General features: G+C 50.0%; 1 protein-coding gene across 2 annotated transcripts in view; it reads right to left on the bottom strand.

The window, feature by feature from the left end:
* The window catches only part of NCOR2 (nuclear receptor corepressor 2), a 224,543-nt gene that overhangs the window by 120,315 nt on the left and 86,057 nt on the right, over nucleotides 1-18,171 (bottom strand). For both annotated transcript variants that reach the window (XM_088176263.1, XM_088176264.1), the window contains exon 4: nucleotides 13,469-13,649. In XM_088176263.1, coding sequence (XP_088032389.1) covers nucleotides 13,469-13,649 — 181 coding nt within the window. The remainder of the gene's footprint in view (nucleotides 1-13,468; nucleotides 13,650-18,171) is intronic.

Here is an 18,171-nt window from a genome sequence, read left to right as displayed (position 1 = left end):
AGCTTTATGCATTTTTAGTCTCTTTTTTTTTTTCCCTAAACAGGGAATTTCAGCCAAAACAACTCTGTCACTTCCAAGAACAAGTTTATAAGAAAATATGCCTTTCTGTAACATTCAGAAAGGCTCTGGGAACTTTTCCTTTGAGCATCTTCAGTACGGTTGATACATCTGGTAAGACTCTCTGCCAGCGATCTGCCTTTTGTTAACACTGAAAAAGTGTCCAAGTCAAAGAAAAAAAAAAAATTAATAAAAATCTCATCTTGGTGCTTGCCTTAGGGGAATGACTTGGAACTGAGCAGGCAAGCAGAGTGGAGTCTTGCTTCTGGGAAGCTGCAGGAAAGGTATTGCACTTCTGCAAAGGGAAGGAAAAAGCTGAGATGGAAGGACCGTGCTGGCATGCGTGGAGCAATCCAGGCCGACAGCAAGTGCCCCAAAAGAGCTGTGAATAAATGGTTTGGGCAGGTAAAGAAAGCTGAGACCACGCAGCAGATGCCAAGGATGGAGCAATGCACCAGCGACCCTCTGAGCACAAAGCTGAGCCTGTCCCAGGCACAGGCACAGCAAAGACTGTGCCTGCAAACAAGGGGAGGACAAGTTAAGGGTGTCAGAGCAGCCCACAAATTCTTCCACTCCTCCATCTGCAGCTTTAGTGCTCTCTCAGTGATTTGTTCAGCCAGCAGCCACCCCTGCTGACACTGCACACACCAGCACATGTTTGAAGCCTCTTAAAAATCTGCAAAAAAAAACCGCCTCTCATTACGTGACGTGCCAAGGCAGGGAGAGAAATTTTTAATTGCCCCATTTGGCACTCGGCCAGGCAGAGGGGTCACCCCCGGCTGCAGAAGCACATTTTAAAGGTAATGGGGAGCTCATGGCAGAGCCTGGCTCCTCCTTGCTGGGGCTCAAACCTCTCCTTGCATTCCCTGGGGCCAGCAGATTTCGGGCAGCTTTCACAGGAATCTCTGAATCATCACCAGAGCCTGTTTTTGCATTTCTACTTGTGCCCTGCTGCTCAGGGAGTTTCTTTAGGGAGGTTCCCCCACCCAGCTGGGGGTGCAGGCACAATCCCTAAACTTAGGCAGCCTAGGAAGCACCCTGTAACCTAACCCAAAAAACCTCAGGGGAACTGAACACTCCACGTCTTTGAAAGCTTTAGCCTCCCAATTTTTTTTTGTTTTTTTGTTTTTTCAATACCACTCATCCTCTTTCAATGACCACATGCAGTAAAGAAAGTTCTGAGTCTTTCCAGCATGTCAACCAAGCAGGGATGAAGCATCAAGGTCCATATTAATCCCAGCAGGCAAATTCCCTCTGACAGAAGATGCTGGAATAGTCCCTGCTAAATCCTAGCTGTCCCTCAAGCAGGTAGAAAGCCCTCCAGGCCTAGATGCCTATGAAAAAAAAAAAAAAATCCCTTTTTATACCAGTGCAATACTCCAGTGAACAGCACAAATGCCATGGCACTGCTGGGACAGTGCCTACATGCACACCCATCAGTCCTGCAGAGGTGGGAACTGGCCACTAAATCCACTTATATCTGCTCTCTGCTGAGCATTCCATCAAAAATACAGAATTTCACACCAACTGGAAAAGCTGCATCAGCCAAAAAGGCAGGTGGACACCCCAGCAAACCTCCTGCTCTGCTTCCACAGCTCCATCCACAGCATGGACACCCCAGCAAAACTCCTGTTCTGCACTGAGGGTGCTCCCAGCTGGGCTGTGCCCCGGGAAGCTCCAGCTCATTCACTGGGTGATGCCAGGTGCATCCTCCAGCACATGCACAAAGATATGGGGGGGGTGGGAGAGGGAAAATACACCACAGCAACCTCTCCAAACCTCACTGATTTAAAAATAAAAAATTGAGGGGAAATGAAAAGACAAAAGCCCTTCTCAGCCTGGTGTTATCAAGCAGAGGAAATGAGACTTCTAAAGCTCCCATTCAGAGAGAAGTGGGGGAGAGAAATCCCACTCCAGACGCACTTGAACGAACAGCTTTTGAAATGGAAATGTTGCTCTTCAGAAACATTTAAATTTCCTCCTATTGCCAGGCAGGAGAGGAGGCAGGAGGCCGAGGAGAAGCAGGAGGAGTCCCTCAGCCACACACATCCCAGCGGGATCCACACAGGGCAGCCCTGTGAAGCAGGGATTTGTCTGGGAGTTAATCAGGATGGCACACAACATCAATATTGGCAAGTTGGCTTGAAGGGGAATCAGATTTAGAGGGGAGGGAGGGGAATGATTGAAGACAGCTCTATTTAACCACTACTGCTGCAAGTGAGATACACTTAAAGGCAGCTCACACTCCCTCCCTCCCTCCCAACCATCACCCAAAATTATTTTCCCCACATCCCATAGACTGAGCTGCCTACCGAGGAGGGGATTGACTGATGGAAAAAGGAAATGCAAACAAGATCTAAAATGGCTTGAGCAGCGGCTGAGGCGTGTTGTGGACAACCCAGACCTCCTCTTGTGTGCAAGAGCAGCAAGCCAAGGTTACCAACAACTCTCCCAAGACTCACAGCACATCCAGCACAGGGTGATGATGAGTCCCAGCACAGGGTGATGATGAGTCCCAGCACAGAGCCCTGCTCAATACCAGCAGCTCTCTCTCCAACTGTGCCAAACTGAAGTAACTGCTGCTAACGGAACCCACTGAGCTCTGCCTGCCAGCTGCACCTCACCCCCTCCTCACCCCAGGGTCTTCAGGGTCACCTCATGCACAGCTCCATCCTGGCTGTGCTCTCAGGTGTATGAGGCAGGACATCAAACACCTCTCAGCCGTAAAAACCATGAGGGACACAGTGGGGACAACACCTCTGCCCGAGGAATCCACCAGCAGCCCCCCAAGGCTGCACAAAGCACATCCAGTGACCCAATCCCAAACACCCCGCAGGCAGCAGGGCTCTGGTAGCACCTTGGGACACACACAGGGGATGGGGGACACAGCCCCAGCTGCTCCACCCCAGCAGGATGCGTGCTGACAGGAGCAGGGGTGGTGCCCAGCAGCCACCATCCATCAGAGCCAGCTGTGCTCGGGGCTTTATTGCTCCTAAAATTGTGCAGACACGTGGAAGGGGCTGCCTCGACATTCCCTGCTTGTTTGAGGAGCCATTTCCTTGGCTGCTCTGCCTGGTTTTCCATCAGGAGGTCACATCCTGCAGGGGGACAGTGCTGGCCATTCTCAGAGCCATCCCCAGCACCAGGAAACAGTGCTGGCCATTCCCAGAGCCATCCCCAGCACCAGGAAGGTGGAAGGAAATCCCCCAGCACCAGGAGGATGGGAGGAAATCCCTCACCACCAGGAAACAGTGCTGGCCATTCCCAGTGGCATTCCCAGCCAGGAGGGTGGGAGGAAATCCCCCAGCACCAGGAAACACAGGTTTGGTGGGTGCTGCTCCAGATCTCAGCTGGCAGCCAAGCCCTACACCTCAACACAAACCTGATGTGAGAGCTTTGGGTTTATCTGGAGAATTTTTTTTGCCATAATAACCCTGCCCCCATTCAGCAGCTGGAGATGGTCACAGGGTGTCTCAGATGTGTCACACCTCCAGCATTGCTCAGCTCTGTGATCAGGGCAAGACTGACCACAGAAAAACCAAATACCAACAAGGGCACAGGACAGAGCTGTTCCCAAAGGCTCGGAGCAGAAACACCATTTCTACCTGTGAATGGCTGTGGGAGCTGCTCAAACCACAAATCCCTGCCCAGCCTGCTCCTGCAGAAAGCCATGAAGCACCTCTGCTTCCCCAGACCACGGCATTACAGAAAAACCTGAACATCTCAGCTCCCATTGCAAGAATAAGCCCAGAGTGAATTTGTTATTATCTGTTAGCAAAGCAGCAGCTTCCCACCAAGGCTGGAATTTCCATCTTGGTTTGGCAGGCACGGGGCTGTGAAATGATTACTGTGTTTACTTTTCCTTTGCTAACTATAAAATCCCATTCCACTGCCCTGCCAAGAATGACTGAAGCTAATAAAATTCAGGCATTTGGAAGAAAGCAATAATAAACCTCCCTTTTGGGGCCTTTATGATGAAATTTCCCCACTCCAATCAGCGATTATGCTGCATTCATGAACACTGGTGATGTCTCCAAGTGCACCCAGATTGACTCAAATCAATATTTAGCTTTGCTCGAGACTGGGAGTCTTTCTCCTTGTGGCAGCTGAAGGCAGAATCACTGAATAAGGCTAGAAGCAGCCTTTGAAAAAACAGCTTACAAGAATAGGAGGCAGCATATATAAATACATAGATATGTATTTGTGTGTGTATATATATATATTAAAATGTAGGCTTTTCAATTACCTAAAAACCTATAAAAAGTATACACCCATGAATTCACAAATTTACAAATCTCTCTCCAAACATATTGAAAGCCTTTCATATAATGCACTGTATATATTTATATACACATACCTGCCTATTCTTTAGGAGTTTTTAGTGTTTGAAAGCCTGCAACATTCCTGTGTTTACATCTGCCACTCTGTCTGCTGCAGAGGCAGAAACACATTAGCTGCTGGGGGCAATCTGTTCTACATCATACCTGAGATGGCTGGCATGAAATAAAACAACACAGCCCTGAAAATCAGCTTGAAATAAAAGCCTGTGCTTGGTTTGGTCACGTAACCACGTGGGACAGCTTGATGTGCACGAGGCAATGGCTCTTTTTTAAAAACAGCATCCAAAGTGGAGATCAGAAGGCAGAAAGGATCACTGCTGCTCCTCAGGGAACAGCACAGGAGCAGAGAAATCAGACCCTGCTGAGGCAGTGATCAGAGCACGCTGCTCAAAGCCAAGCCTAGGAAGCATTATGGTGCAGGCAGAGCAGGGGATGCAGTGCCAAGGCAGCAGGGAAATCTGCTGTGGGCATGTGCTGGAGCAGGATGGCACAGCTCTGCAGCCCTGGGAGAATCCCTCAGGATGCAGCAGAGGACTGGCAAACAGCACAACCACTGCCCATCTCCTCCTCTCCTGCTTGGCACTGCCAGAGGACAGTTTGTTTCTTTCTCAGGAAAGGGATTAATGCCAGATGAGGGCAAGCAGAACCTGGGCAGAACACTGGCACCTGCAGAAAATGCTCTGTCAGAGCACCAAGATGGCCAAAGAGGAATCAGATACAGGTCAGGACTGCAAAGAGTTGGTTCAGGTCATTTCATCTCCCACTGCTTCTCCCCCACTAATTCCTACTTTTGCTCCACCAAACCTGGGGTAGGACAGAGCACATTGCTCCCACCCTGAGCCAGCTCTGCCGTGGGTAAAAGCCCATTTCCAAGGACAGAGGGAACAGGCTCCACTGTGCTCTCGGCTCCTTATCCTCCTGGAAAAAGGTGCCAAGAATTAGAATTACATTTTTCGAGAGCAGCAGAACAAGCCAAGGGCCTGTCAGCTTGTCCTAAAACAACCCCTCGGTGCTCTGTGAGCCAGCATTCCTGACACACACCAGCGTCCATCGCCCCCCGGCCCCCCCATGCAGCACGGGGCTGCTGAGCCAAAAAACCCTCTGAATGTGCTCTGCCTAAAACACAGCCAAGGAGCTTTTCTGTTTAAAAAGCAACTTTAGGTCCAAAAAGAAAGGAGGTTTTCAGTGAGTGATTTTAACTAGGCCCTTTGGCACTCAACAGTTCCTCTCTTGTTAGGATGCTAAGGGTGTTGTTAAGAGATGAAGCTCCACGAAGCACGAATGTGAAGTCACAGAGCTTTAGCAAGGGCTGGTGCCATGTTCAATATGTTATTACAGCTCCATCACCACAGGCACAAAGAGCAGCACCTCATCTCTGCCAAATCCATCTCTGAAATCACTCCCCCACTCCATCCCCTCCAGCAGCAGCAGGCAAACACTATTGATTGCTGTTACATCTCCTCCACAGCTTCCACCCCACGCTGGGAAAGAAGGTATTAGCATGAAATAGCCTCCTCCTCAAAACACAGCACCCAGAATCAATCTGATGGGTGTCACAACTCACTGGCTTTCATTATGTGAGTCAGGACCATTGGTGGGCTGCACTCCCCAACCATGGAGATGTACAGCACCAAAAACGTGCTCAGTGCTGGTGCCAGGAAGACCCTGGGGTAGGATGGGCATTCAGGGGAGCTGAACAAGGAGAGAGGAGCAGTTCATCTGTGAGATGTACATGCTTGCAAATTGGTGACAACCTCCTGCTGCTCGGTGACCTGCACTAGAGTGGACAGGTCCCACAAAACCCATCCCAGAGTGTGCCTGGATCTGGTGGGAGCTGGAGCAAATGCTCCCTGCCCAGCAGCACCCACACCCCCTCCCAGAACACGAGGGAAAAGAAGAAAAACAGATCAGGATGAGACTGCAAGGAGGGAGAAAAATAGCCAGGATGACCTTCTTGTTATCCAGGACCAAATTCTTCCCCTGACTTATTTCATGAGAAGGGACTTTTTTTAACACAAATGAACACAACCAATTGACCACAGGCAGAAATGGTGGCTGGCACAGCCATCCTCACCCCACAGCTCCTCATTCTCTGGAGGCCAGTATCAGCTCCTGCCATACCAACACTATTTCCTAAGTCCCAACTGAGGACTGACAAAGTAGCAAACTAGCTCTCCTCTCTCCTGCACTTCCAGGACAAAACAGGGCACATTAGAATTCTTGCTATCCGATAAAATAGATAGATACATACTATACAAACACTTCATAGATGGAGAAAAGTCTCCATGAACCCACACAGCACGCCCAGCTCAGCACACTGCCTGCTGCAAGCACACAGCCAGAAATATTTCTTCCAATTACAGGGGTGAGGCACACAAAGTCCGGGGACTTTCTTTCCCTCCAGCAGATCAGGTGAGATGTTGCACTGTGCGAGCCTTGTAATATTGACTGAGTGGAACAGAAAAGTCCAATTATGCAAATGATGAAGCAGGTTCCTGAGAAGCAGTCATCCTTATCACACCATCCTTCCACCGCTGTGGCTTGAAAGGCAATTTAAGAGGTTGTTTTGGATGTCGATCACCACAAACGAGCTGAAGAAGTGAGAAACAACCTGTGCTCGAGGCAGCATCGGTTCTCCCGTTGGTTTTCCAGCTGCACTGAGCCTTGGCCATGCTGTCTGTGGCTCGAGGACCACTGCAGGGTGGAGCAGGGCAGGGGAGAGCCAGGCTCCAGGCAGCTCAGGAAAGGGTCAAAGGTTTTTACACTGTGCCTCTGGAATGTTTCTGCAGCCCATGAGGGCTTTTCCTGCCATACCCGAGTATCTCAGACCATAGTTCAGCTCTTTGGCCACAGGAACTTCAGCTGAGAAATGGAATAAAACCAGTTGTCTTGCAATCATGATGCTTCTTTCCTTTGCCCCTCAGCCCAGGTCCAGATGGAAGAGCCAGACATCTCACAAGGACTATGCAACGCCCAAAAGCATCTGTTTTCCAAATGAAACCAGCACGAGTCCAGGCATGGGATGGAGGAGATTCCAGATACAACATTCCTCAAGCTGTTCTTCCCTTGGCTTCCTGTCCACACTGGTGCATGGCACAGGCTGCTGACCACCCCCTGCAGCCATCCTGGCACAGTGGAGCCAGGAGAGCCACTCTGCTTGCACACCACAAGCTCCCAAAGGTGTGTGTTCACGTGGAGCTGAGCAGGGGTTGACACACTGACACTCATCCCATCCTCCCATGATCTGGAAATTCTCTTCAGAGCAGGGAGGAAAGCAGTGGGGGAAATCCAGCCAGAACTGTTTGTGCTGTGGCAACGTGAACAACGCAAATATTTCAGCTTTTAAATATGTTTGGAATGACAGAGAATGCCAACACGTCCCTCATCTTCCCAGAAATAGCTTTGAATCACTGCTCCCCTAACGTAAATTCCCCACCTCACCAAATCTTTTTTTTTTTTTTTTTTTACAACCAGATTTTTATCAGGCAGAAGTCGACAGAGTGAACGAGCAAATAGCAGATGGGTGAGTGTCAAATACATCACAGGAGGATCCTCCTGACTCCACAGCCCCACACCACTCACTCCTGATGGGTTCCCAACTCCACCGGCTCAGCTTCACAGGGAGAGCCCAGCTGCGAGGAGAGTTAACAAAAACTGCTGTTCTCTGCAGGGGAAGGAGGACAAAAGCAGGAAAGACGTAGGTGTGTTTGTACCCGCTAAAATTGTTTCATTGCACTGCTCAGATGTGAGGTTAGAGCTACTGCTACACAAGTGGTGGGGAGGCCACAAAGCACATGCAGGCTCTGCATGGAGCACCCCACAGTCCTCAGGACAAGAAGTTTTTTTCATGGCCGGGTGTCTGAGGAATTTCATTTCCCACAGGGCTGGTCAAACCAGGCACTGGCACAGGTCTGCATCTCCCCAGGGTTCTGGATAACTGGGATAGAGTGCTGGCAGCATTTTGTGTCCCCTGGTGCTCCGCAGGATCCCTCTGCCCGGGTGTCCTGCAGGCAGCCAGCCCCTCCCTCCCCACCAGATGTGAGCACAGCTGGCCAAGGAAGCATCTCCCTCTCCCACAGCAGAGATGCACGGCTGGGGAGACCAGACTTGTGCTGTCTCTCGTTCCCCGCCTGCAGACATTCCCCAAAAGCCCAAGGAACAAGCCCAGAGCTCTTTTTTGCTCAAGTGAAAAACAACCTCCCGTGGGGAAGGGAGAGCCTGGAGCGATCCCTGCTGCAAGCTCAGGGGCTAAGGGAGGACACACACCCAGGGACAGCCGCTGCTCACAGCTTGTTCCATCCTCCAGCCCCTCTGCGCTATTGTTCCACAGCAATAAATCACGGGGAGGCGCTGGAATTCCGGGCTGTTTTCTGCAGGAGGGAGCCCGGGGTGCCGGAACTGAGATGCTGCCTGGCTGTGCCTGCTCATTCCCTCGGTGACTGCCCCGTGCTGAGCCCTCCACTCCCACGCATCCCGCCGGAGCACCAGGCTCTCCCAGTTCAAAGCACTGCTCCCTTCCCCCAGCCCTGCATTACTCAATTAGAGATTATGCTTTTGCCAGTTACCTCCAAGCCAACTGGGGCCTCTGCCAAGGTCAACACAAGTTCCAGCCAGTTTCATTAATAACTGCGAGACCAACCCACTGGAAACTCTGAGAGGTTAATCCCAGCAACAGATCAATGTTCCCATAACAAAGCCACGGAGCTGAAACGCAACTGGTGATTTACCAGCCAGCCCAGCTATCTGTGCTGGGAGCTGTGGCACTGCTCCTCCATCCCACACCAGGGCAAACCCTGCTGCCAGAGTGACCTGAGACTCCCTGTCCTGTCCCCTGGTGCGTTTGTCAAGGGATGGAGCCACTACCAGGGACCAGCACTGCCAAGTGCCGTGAGGAGGAAGCAGAGCTCCCGAAAGGTTTTTCTGCTGTCCTGGGTGCCCTGCCAGCCTGCAGCCAGGGCAGGAGTTAGCAGGCTGGCCAAGAGCCTTCTCCATCCCACAGCCTGTCTTCCAGGAGTTCATTGTAAATTGGGCTCTGGAACGGGCAGCCAGTGTGAAATTTGGCATGTACGCTGCTGGCTTCAATGCATCATTAAAAAGGCATTTCAAATGTGTTAATTCCTCCTTTTTCAATTAATTGCTTTTAAAGCTACATTGATATGCATGAAAGCAAAATACCCTCTGCCCTAATTTCTGTTTTGCCATACCTATTTCCTGACCTTAGTCTTTTCCAAGACTACCCCCCCACACTTTTCTTATTCCATTTTTCAGTCTGTAACATAAGAAAAATGCTCACGCAGAAAGGGAAGAAATTAAAACCTTTGCACAATGTAAAGCACAGTCCAAGTCTTAACAACACATGGCTTCTTAATTGCCTTTTTCCATCCACAGTTGTTAATTATTTTACAAAAGAGGGAAGTGGCATTGTCCCTTGTACAGATGGGGAAATCTGAGATAGAGAAAGGGGAAGAGACTTACCCAGTGACCAGCAGGCTGCCAGGGCAGATGGCAGCAAGGTTCAGGTTTCCTAAGCCTCCACCCAGCCCCATTCCCGTGGGATTACATGGCTCCCTGTCAGTGAATTCCTGTCAGAGCAATAGGCTCTCATAAGTGCAGGCAGCCAGGCCTTGCAAGGGGACTAAGACTGACTCACATCCCATAGGAAGGAGCAGCAAACCACATACATGATGGAAAAGCAGTCTTGAAAATGAGGAGAACAGTGAAAGCATAACAGGAATAAGAAGAGATGGAAGAGGAGAGGCAGGATGAAGTTGAAGCTCTGGAGAGGAGAGAGCAGGCTCTGATTGACCAGATGTGCCATGCTCACCATCCCAGTGAGGCAGGATCATGGGCAGCACCAGCTGTGCACGTGTGTGCAGGGACAGGGATCGTGCACAACATCACTGGTCTGCTCTGGGGCTGTCTGCTTTCCTCCTGGCTGCTGTTACAGGAGGCAGATCTGTGATCTTTACTGGAAAGAAAGCAGAAGCCACCGAGGGTCCTGGGAATCAGCTCCTGCCTCTCTGCCAAGAACACACCTGGGAAAGTCACATCATAGCAGCTTTTCCAGTGAATCCCACATCCAGGCTCGCAGTGACTGAAAAAACAGCCCTGCTTTAGTTGTTCTGGTTATTGTCAACTGGATAAAGGGAATACCTTCCTGGGGGAAAAGCCCCAGCTGGCACAGAGGGCACGGGGAGGTTTCATTTCTCCCCAGCAGACTGAGCTCACCAGAGCCCTGCAGGCCACGTCCAACAGCAGGAGCCCAGCACCACAGCACTGAAGCAACATAACACACAACAGCAGGGAAAAAGATGCTGAAGTGAGGTAAAGCAGGCAAGAAAACAACCTCCTGCCTCTGGCTTGAGAAGAAACACCTGTGTTTGAGGATATGAGCAACGTGAGGTTCATAAGGAAAGGTAGTATCTTTTACTTGTCCAAGTGAGATTTAGCTGAAAGCTGCTGCTTTTGAAAGGCACGCTGCCCAAAAGTGTGTGTGCTTCCTGCAGGGAAAATGCACTGATCCTAGAGCTTCTCCTTGCAGCCTTGCTTGGAGTGAAGCTGCAGCAACACTGAACAGGGTTTAAGGGGCCCAGCTCTCCTCCTGTTTGGGAGAGGTGGATGAAGAACAAAAGGCATGAGAAATCCATTTCTCTTCAGGGGAGGAAAAACTCTGAAGCCTGTTACCAGCAGTTGCCCCATCAATTGTTCTGTCTGTGTTCAGAGCACAGACTATGGCTCTAAACAAAGGCCTTGGAAACGTGCAGGAATGGTGCTGACTTCTCTCCCCAGGCTGAAGGCTGGCAAATCCAGTTATCACTGCTTATCAGGGATGTGCTAAACTTATATCCCACTGCAGACCTGATTCTGCATCCCAGCTCAACAACAACTGCTCTGAAACCAGGAGAGACCAAGACATAGCCACTGCCTGAGAGCAACATCCATTGCAGTGACATCCCCTGGGACAGTCAGGCTGGCGCCCAGAGTGTGTAACCAAACCCCGACCCTTTTTATTGAGGGCTTTGTGGAGCTCTTACTGTGCAAAAATGAGCTCAATCTGCAAAATCACCATGAAAACCAGTCCTAGCACTATTAGCCCAGTGAGTAAATGGAGCTCCTCCCCACGCAGTGACTGCAACAATGAGGAATGGGGTAACGGGTAGTGAACAACTCCTGGGATACTCGGTCTAAACAACCAGCAGTGTGTTTAGCAATACTGGGCTCACGTGGTGCATCTCACCCAGCTGGCAGAGCTGCCCTAGATCAAGTATTGAGCGACTTCCTCAGACACTGAGTCAGCAGCACAGACTGAACAGCAAATATCTCTGCAGCTCTGGTCACTGGGACACGTCCTGCCAGCGTGTGTGCCACTGCTCTGGGACACACGGAGACTCTCAGGAAGGAGAATCTCATCACCTGTCCTAGGTGGGGAGCTCAGAGCCCAGTGCTGAGCTCAGCTGTGGCTGGCTTAGCGTGGGTGCAAGAGGAGGTTCCACCTGTGCCCACAGCCCAGGACTGGCAGTGCCCAGAGCTGTGCCCAAAGGGCAGCCTCAGCTCCTTGCCTTTCTCCTGGACCCACAGCCAGAGCAGCTCCTCCAGCATGCTGAGACTCAGAGCAATGCACACATTGGCTTCAGGAGCTTTTCCCTGACTCTCATGTCCATCAGCAGTTTATAGACCAGTCTAAGTACAACTGCTCAGGACTAACACCAAAAGACTGCCATTAACCCAATTTCCCAAGCTGCAAAGGCTGATATACCCTGTGTCCCACACCTGCCTTCTGCTCCCAGCCACTTGGACAGCACTGAGACCATCCAGTCCTGCAGTGAGCTCCATCAAACCCATTCTAGAAGCATCTCCATCTTGGCTCCATCAAATCCATTCTAGAAGCAGCCCCTGCTAGTTTAGAGCAACTAATCCCAGCTCCACTCAGGCTCTCACCAGTCAGGGACACCACATTTTCCTCTTCCTTCCAGACTCTAAAATTACAAATGGCTCCACTAAAAGCACAATCTTGTCTTGCTGAATTGCATCTCAGCTCGCTCTCTCTTTCATTAACAAATGTTTGAAGCCACATAAAATGCATGTTCTTCTTGGAAACGTGTCACAGACCAAGAAGCAAATCCAGCCCCTAAACTGATGAACTAATTCCTCAAGAGCAGCTATGCCTATTAGAAACAGTTGAGACAATCCAGGTAAAGCCCACCAGTATTGTATGGATAAGAAATGTCTGAATATCCCAGCACTGCCAAGGAAGAGCTTTCTTGTCCTTGTGTTATTTCAGTGAGCTCCCACAGGGATAAAGCAAACCATCCCCATCTTCCTGGGTATGAATGCAAATTCTCTTTCACTTCTGAAAGGGCTGAGGGCAATTCCCAAGCCCAGCCTGCAGCTGCACCAACCCTCAGCACATTTATCCAGCAAGACTTTCCTGCCAACCAGGAGCATGTCCAAACTGGAGGTAAAAATCAAATATAATCTACCCCAAGAGAAGATGAAAGTAAATCCAAACAGGCACACAAGCAAGGGATTTCTCTTTGCAACATTTATTCCATGTGCAGAGGGGACAATTGTAAGTAAACGATTTGCTTTGTTAAATGAGACTGGGACAAGGGAGGCTTTCCTGGGGAAGATTATATTAAAGAACCACCAGAAACCGATTCCAGCCCTTCAAACACCAATATTAAATAAAGAGACGTGATAAATGAGAAGCATCAAATAAAAATCAAATCAAGGCAGAGTATCCAGAAAAGCCAGACATGGCCATCCTTAATTCAGCCTACAGGAGCTTCCAAATTGTTCTGGTGCATCTAATAGCCCAGTAAAAAAAAGCCCACGACTGTAACAGTTATGGGGAAAGCTGATATGCTTCCAGCTATGGGGAAAGCTGATATGCTTCTATTCCCCCAAAGTGCTCACCCCACCTCAGGGAAAACCTTCCAGTGTCTGCAGGCACTGCTCAATGCATTGGGAACCACGAGCTGCACTGAATTCTGAGCCTCAAGGGCAGCTCTGCACAAGCCCGAAATGCAGACCCTGCACCCAGCTGGTGGCACAGGCCACCAGCCCCTTACCTTTGAGAGATCCTCGGTGCCTCCCTGCTGGCTCTGGCTCAGGAGGGGCGAGTGCCTCATCAGAGGGTCCTGCAGCAGCTCCAGGCGTGGCCTCTTGGTTTCAATGAACTCCAAGTCCGATGGCTTGGTCAGGTCAGAGAGATAGGAATGGCCCTCGGCTCTCAGGTGCAGCTCCTGAGACCTGGGGACAAAGGGAAAGGAGTTTAGAGAAGAAACTACCTCTGCTCTCCCCCTGCAAACCACTGGAGGAGGACAAGGCTCAGTTTTCCAGAAGGATCCTGCCCTCAAACACCTGAAATCTCTGCAGACCCAAAGGCACAGCCCCATAGCTCGGCTGCTGGGCATGGTGCATGACCACCACCACTGCTGTCCCCCTCCTCAGCTGTGTCACCTGGACAGCCCTGCTGTCACCCCCTGTCCCACCAGGGCAGTGGGTGGCTGTCCCTGCACAGGGACAAAGAGAGTAAGGCTGCAGGTCTGAGCCTTCCCTGCCATGACACATGGGATGGGCTGGTCAGAAAAAGGTAAAGCTTGGAAAACCCTCAAATCTACCCCATAAACCCTCCCCTGCCTCCAAGACCAGGCAGAGCCCCCCTTGTGCCACGTTTGGCTTATTTAGTCAAAGGTACCTGCCCCAGTGTTTCTATTTAGTGTCTTCTATAGGAATACCAAAGATTCTATGTTGGGGGAAAAAAAAAAAATGCCTACTCCTCCGTGGCTAGACAGCAGGGATTTATTTTTCCAGGAGGGGGGAGGAAAGAAAGCAGCCACATGTATTTGCACGTCTCTGACACAGACCTGGCAGGCTGTAAAGGCACATTATCCAGTGATAGCAACGGCAGCAACGAGTCACATCGAGCTCAAACATCTTTTACCTGTTAAATATCATGCAGTTGGTAATACCTGGAGAGTGGGCTTGGTTCTGTTTTTTTTAAACAAATGTTGAACTTTTTTTTGTACTTCTGTTTTCCTTAGCAGGATTCTCTTGTGGGAATTGTAAAGAAATCCTACAAAAATACATTAAACCTTTTACTACGCCCTAGGATCAGCTTTGCTGCAGCAGCTCCAAGGGGTGTGTTTTTAACACTTCAGGCAGAAGTGTCTCTTAAAATAAATGAAATGAAGCACAGGAGATTCAAAACTTGTGAAAAAACTTGATTTTTTTTTTTCTTTTCCCCTTAAACTAGATTGTTGCAATTCTCCTGAGCTGGTGGTAATGTGTCCTCCCCAGTTACCAAACACTAACAAACTTAATGGCCTTTGGAGCTGCTGGAAGGGGAGGAACAAAGAGGAGTATGTTTTGTCAAGAGCAAGCATAAAAGACAGGGGGTCTTATGCATTGTTTTACCCACAAACTGCTACTGCTGACATTAAAAATCTCAGAGAAGATGGCAAAAAGGGAAGGATCCAGAGTGCCCTGAAGCCAGCAGCTATAATGGCTCTGGATGCCATCCAGGGAGAGGATTTTGTAAGAATCCACACTAAGCACTGCCCTATGCCCTCCCCTGCAGCAGCGTGGCCACCTTAACCCATGAAGAATCAAGATAAAACTGGGAGGGTTATTTTTAATTAAACATCAACAGCAGGCACAAAGCACACGCATGCCAAGCTCTGCTGCTGTGGGTTTGGCGTTGGGATTGGGCAGCAGCTTTGCTGCTGACACACACACAAACAGAATCTGGCTCATCCTCTGCCTCCTCCCCAGCAAAAAAAGGGGGCAGGAGAACGGGGAGGCTCCAGCACTGCCTTTGGTGCTCCAACAACCCCAGACAGAACATACAGCTCACACAGCAAACCCTCAACAGCCCTGGAATCTGGCACTGAAGCACAGCTCGCCTCACCTGCAGACACTTCCATGCTGAATGATCCTCAACTTTTCTCAGCAAGCCCCAAAAATCTCTGCTGGCATCTCTCAGGTTTCCTGCTGCCTGGTCCCAGCCCTTCATGCAATCCCTGCCTGCCCACAGCTGCACGCTGGCATTGCAGGCTCTGCTGTAAAACCCAGGAACAATAAGCAACTGTTGAGCTGGGCAGGTGCTAAAATATTCCAACACCCAAGGCCCTGCTCTACTGTGGCAATTAAAATTCAGATGTATTTATTTTCACTTCTTCCCCCTTTTTAAGGCTGTATTATCAAGAAGCTGCTAATTGACAAAGGATGGCTCCGAGACCTCTGCAGTTGTCGGGAACTCGACACAACTGCTCCACTCAGAAAAAAACCCCCATGGATCCTGAAGATAAGAGCACCACTGAGCTTTACAAAGGCAGTTACTCACAGCGAGGCAGGGGCCACGCCAGGGAAAGCAGCTGCAATGTTATAAGGTGCTATTTTATTTCCATTTCCACATCCACTGGAACAGCTATTAACTTTATCCACTGGAATTTCCAGCCGCTCCTGAGACTTTGCCCAACACAACCCGCTCAGCCTGTCCTGGCTGCAAACACAAATGCTTTTGCTTGAAGCCTTCACACCTTTCACTCTCCACATCCACACCTGCAGCAAGCTCCTTACAACAGACTTTTATACAGCAACGACGCTGCTGTCAGGGCAAAAATGACTCTGCCTGAAAAACCTTCCCGTTACACCGAGTTTGGGGTTTGCTGCTATTTTCCAAATAGTTCCCACCCATCTGGTTTATTCCAGAGATTCCTACTTTGCTGAAGGGGGAAAAAGTGTTTTTAATTGCTTGTGAGTTGTGCATAATTAAATGAAGCAAAGCAAATGCCAGCATTAATTATGAAGTGGGACAGGTTCGTCTTCACCTGAGTCCCTCACCACAAACGCTGAATACTTCAGGGAAGCACAGCAGCCTGAGATGTGCTGACACACAAGGCTGGGTGCCCAGGGTTTGCCCAACTTCCAACCACCCCCACACAGCTCTGCTCAGGGTAGGTCCAGGTCCAGAAGACCAAGATAACCCAAGATGAGACCTTTGGTTTATTACTAACCCGACAAAGGAATTGCACCCTCCCAGCTGCAGTTACTCATTCACTAGGGCTGATTCCTCAGCAGACTCTCAGAGGCTGTAAGGAAGGCATGAGCAGATAAAACCCTACAGCACTGTGGGGTATCTGCAGCTCGCTCCAGCGAGTGTACAAGATGGGCTGAAAACACAGACTGTCTGGTGGCTGGGTATCAAGGGATCAAAGAATCCTTCAGGCTGGAAAAGACCTCTAAAATCACTGAGTCCAGTCATTAAGCTGAGAGCTGGGGAGACAAGATCAAATGAGATACCCTGAGCTGCCCTTGGCTAGGACTTGTAAAGAGCACTCATGATGAGATCTTACCATGAGAGATCTTGTACTCTCCTGGGCAAGTACAAACTTTTCAGGAGGCCAAAGCCTCTCCCTCCCCAATAACACTGTCTGGCTCCTCAGAGCAGCACAGCCCTCCCCTGCTCTTCAGACCTTCCCATTTCTCCCTCAGCAGAGTAGAAGGTGGCTGCAGGAGCAATGATGGCTATTCTGCTATTCTGCAACACCCAGCAAGCCCAGCTTGACTTCCTGAAGCCTCCTGCACCGAGGGCTCAAAACTTTTGCAGGAATTCCAAGCCAGCTCCCACCAACTTCCCAGCAAGAGCACATTTTAAGAGTTGCTCCCATGTGCAAATACTGTTCCCTACACCATGGGGCCAAAACAACATAACCAGGCTGGAAAACCGATTCTCAGTGTCTCCTGGAACCAGAACCAAGACAAACGACCGCCTTGCTGAGGCTGTTTATTTCCTCCAGCTAAGATGGTTTGGTGGGAAATTGTCTCCAAAAATAAGTTCTAAAAAGAGTATCCAACCCCCACAGGTACAGCCAGACAATAAAATGCTTTTGAGAATCAGTAATATAGAAAACCACTGATGCTGAAGTGAATTATTTACAGCCAATGCTAAGATTCGTCAGAGGTTTCAACAACCCCTTTACAGCTAATGAGAGCCAGAGTGTGAGACTGGGCAAATTGGGACCTGTTCAAGAGAGGAACTGGAAGCTTTGGAGCAGCAAATCTGCCACCAGACACCTACAAAAACATGTCCAGGACCAGCTGATATATTCCCTTTGTCATGTAGGTGGAGAGGGAGATAAACCACCGTGACTTGATGGGAAGAGCTGCATGTCTGGGCGGGAAGATGGAGCTGCTCCCACACCCTCAGCTAAGTCTGCCAACAGCAGGACTGAGTCTTCCCAAGCCAAAGGTGTGGGACAGCCTCGGGCAGGATGCTCAGCTCACCATGTGGCCCAGCTGAAGGAGTCCCAGGTGCTCAGGAGCTCTGACCGAGCACCCACGTGGATCCTGGGGATGCTGTGCATTCCCACACACGGGCAGGGAGCAGGGTCTCAGCCACCCTGCACAACCCCTCAGCCACCTTCTTCCAAAGCCAACTGCAATTTAGATAAGAGCAGATGCTTTATTTAAAACTTGCATATTGAAGATCCCCATACACAGAGCCTGAATTATTCATGGACAGGACCAGCAGAAGCTTTAACACAATGGCACCGCCTCACTCTAGAGGAAGAAAAGGAGTATTTGTCTCTCTCCACAAGCTCCTCCACGTGCTTTCTCCAGGCATCCAAAACTGCAGCCTGCCAGTAAAGCCCTCTTAGCAGTCCTGGGTGGCTGGAACACTCCTGAACCAACAGCTTCAGAGACATCCCATGCCCTTGGCCATCCTTCATGTCCATCCGTGTCCATGCCAGGCAGCCCACACTAGAGC

This window comes from Sturnus vulgaris, chromosome 19 (assembly GCF_052056855.1).
Source record: "Sturnus vulgaris isolate bStuVul1 chromosome 19, bStuVul1.hap1, whole genome shotgun sequence".
NCBI classification, from domain to species: Eukaryota; Metazoa; Chordata; class Aves; order Passeriformes; family Sturnidae; genus Sturnus; species Sturnus vulgaris.
The sequence above is the reverse complement of the archived record's forward strand: the minus strand, read 5'-3'. Positions and strand labels throughout refer to the sequence as shown.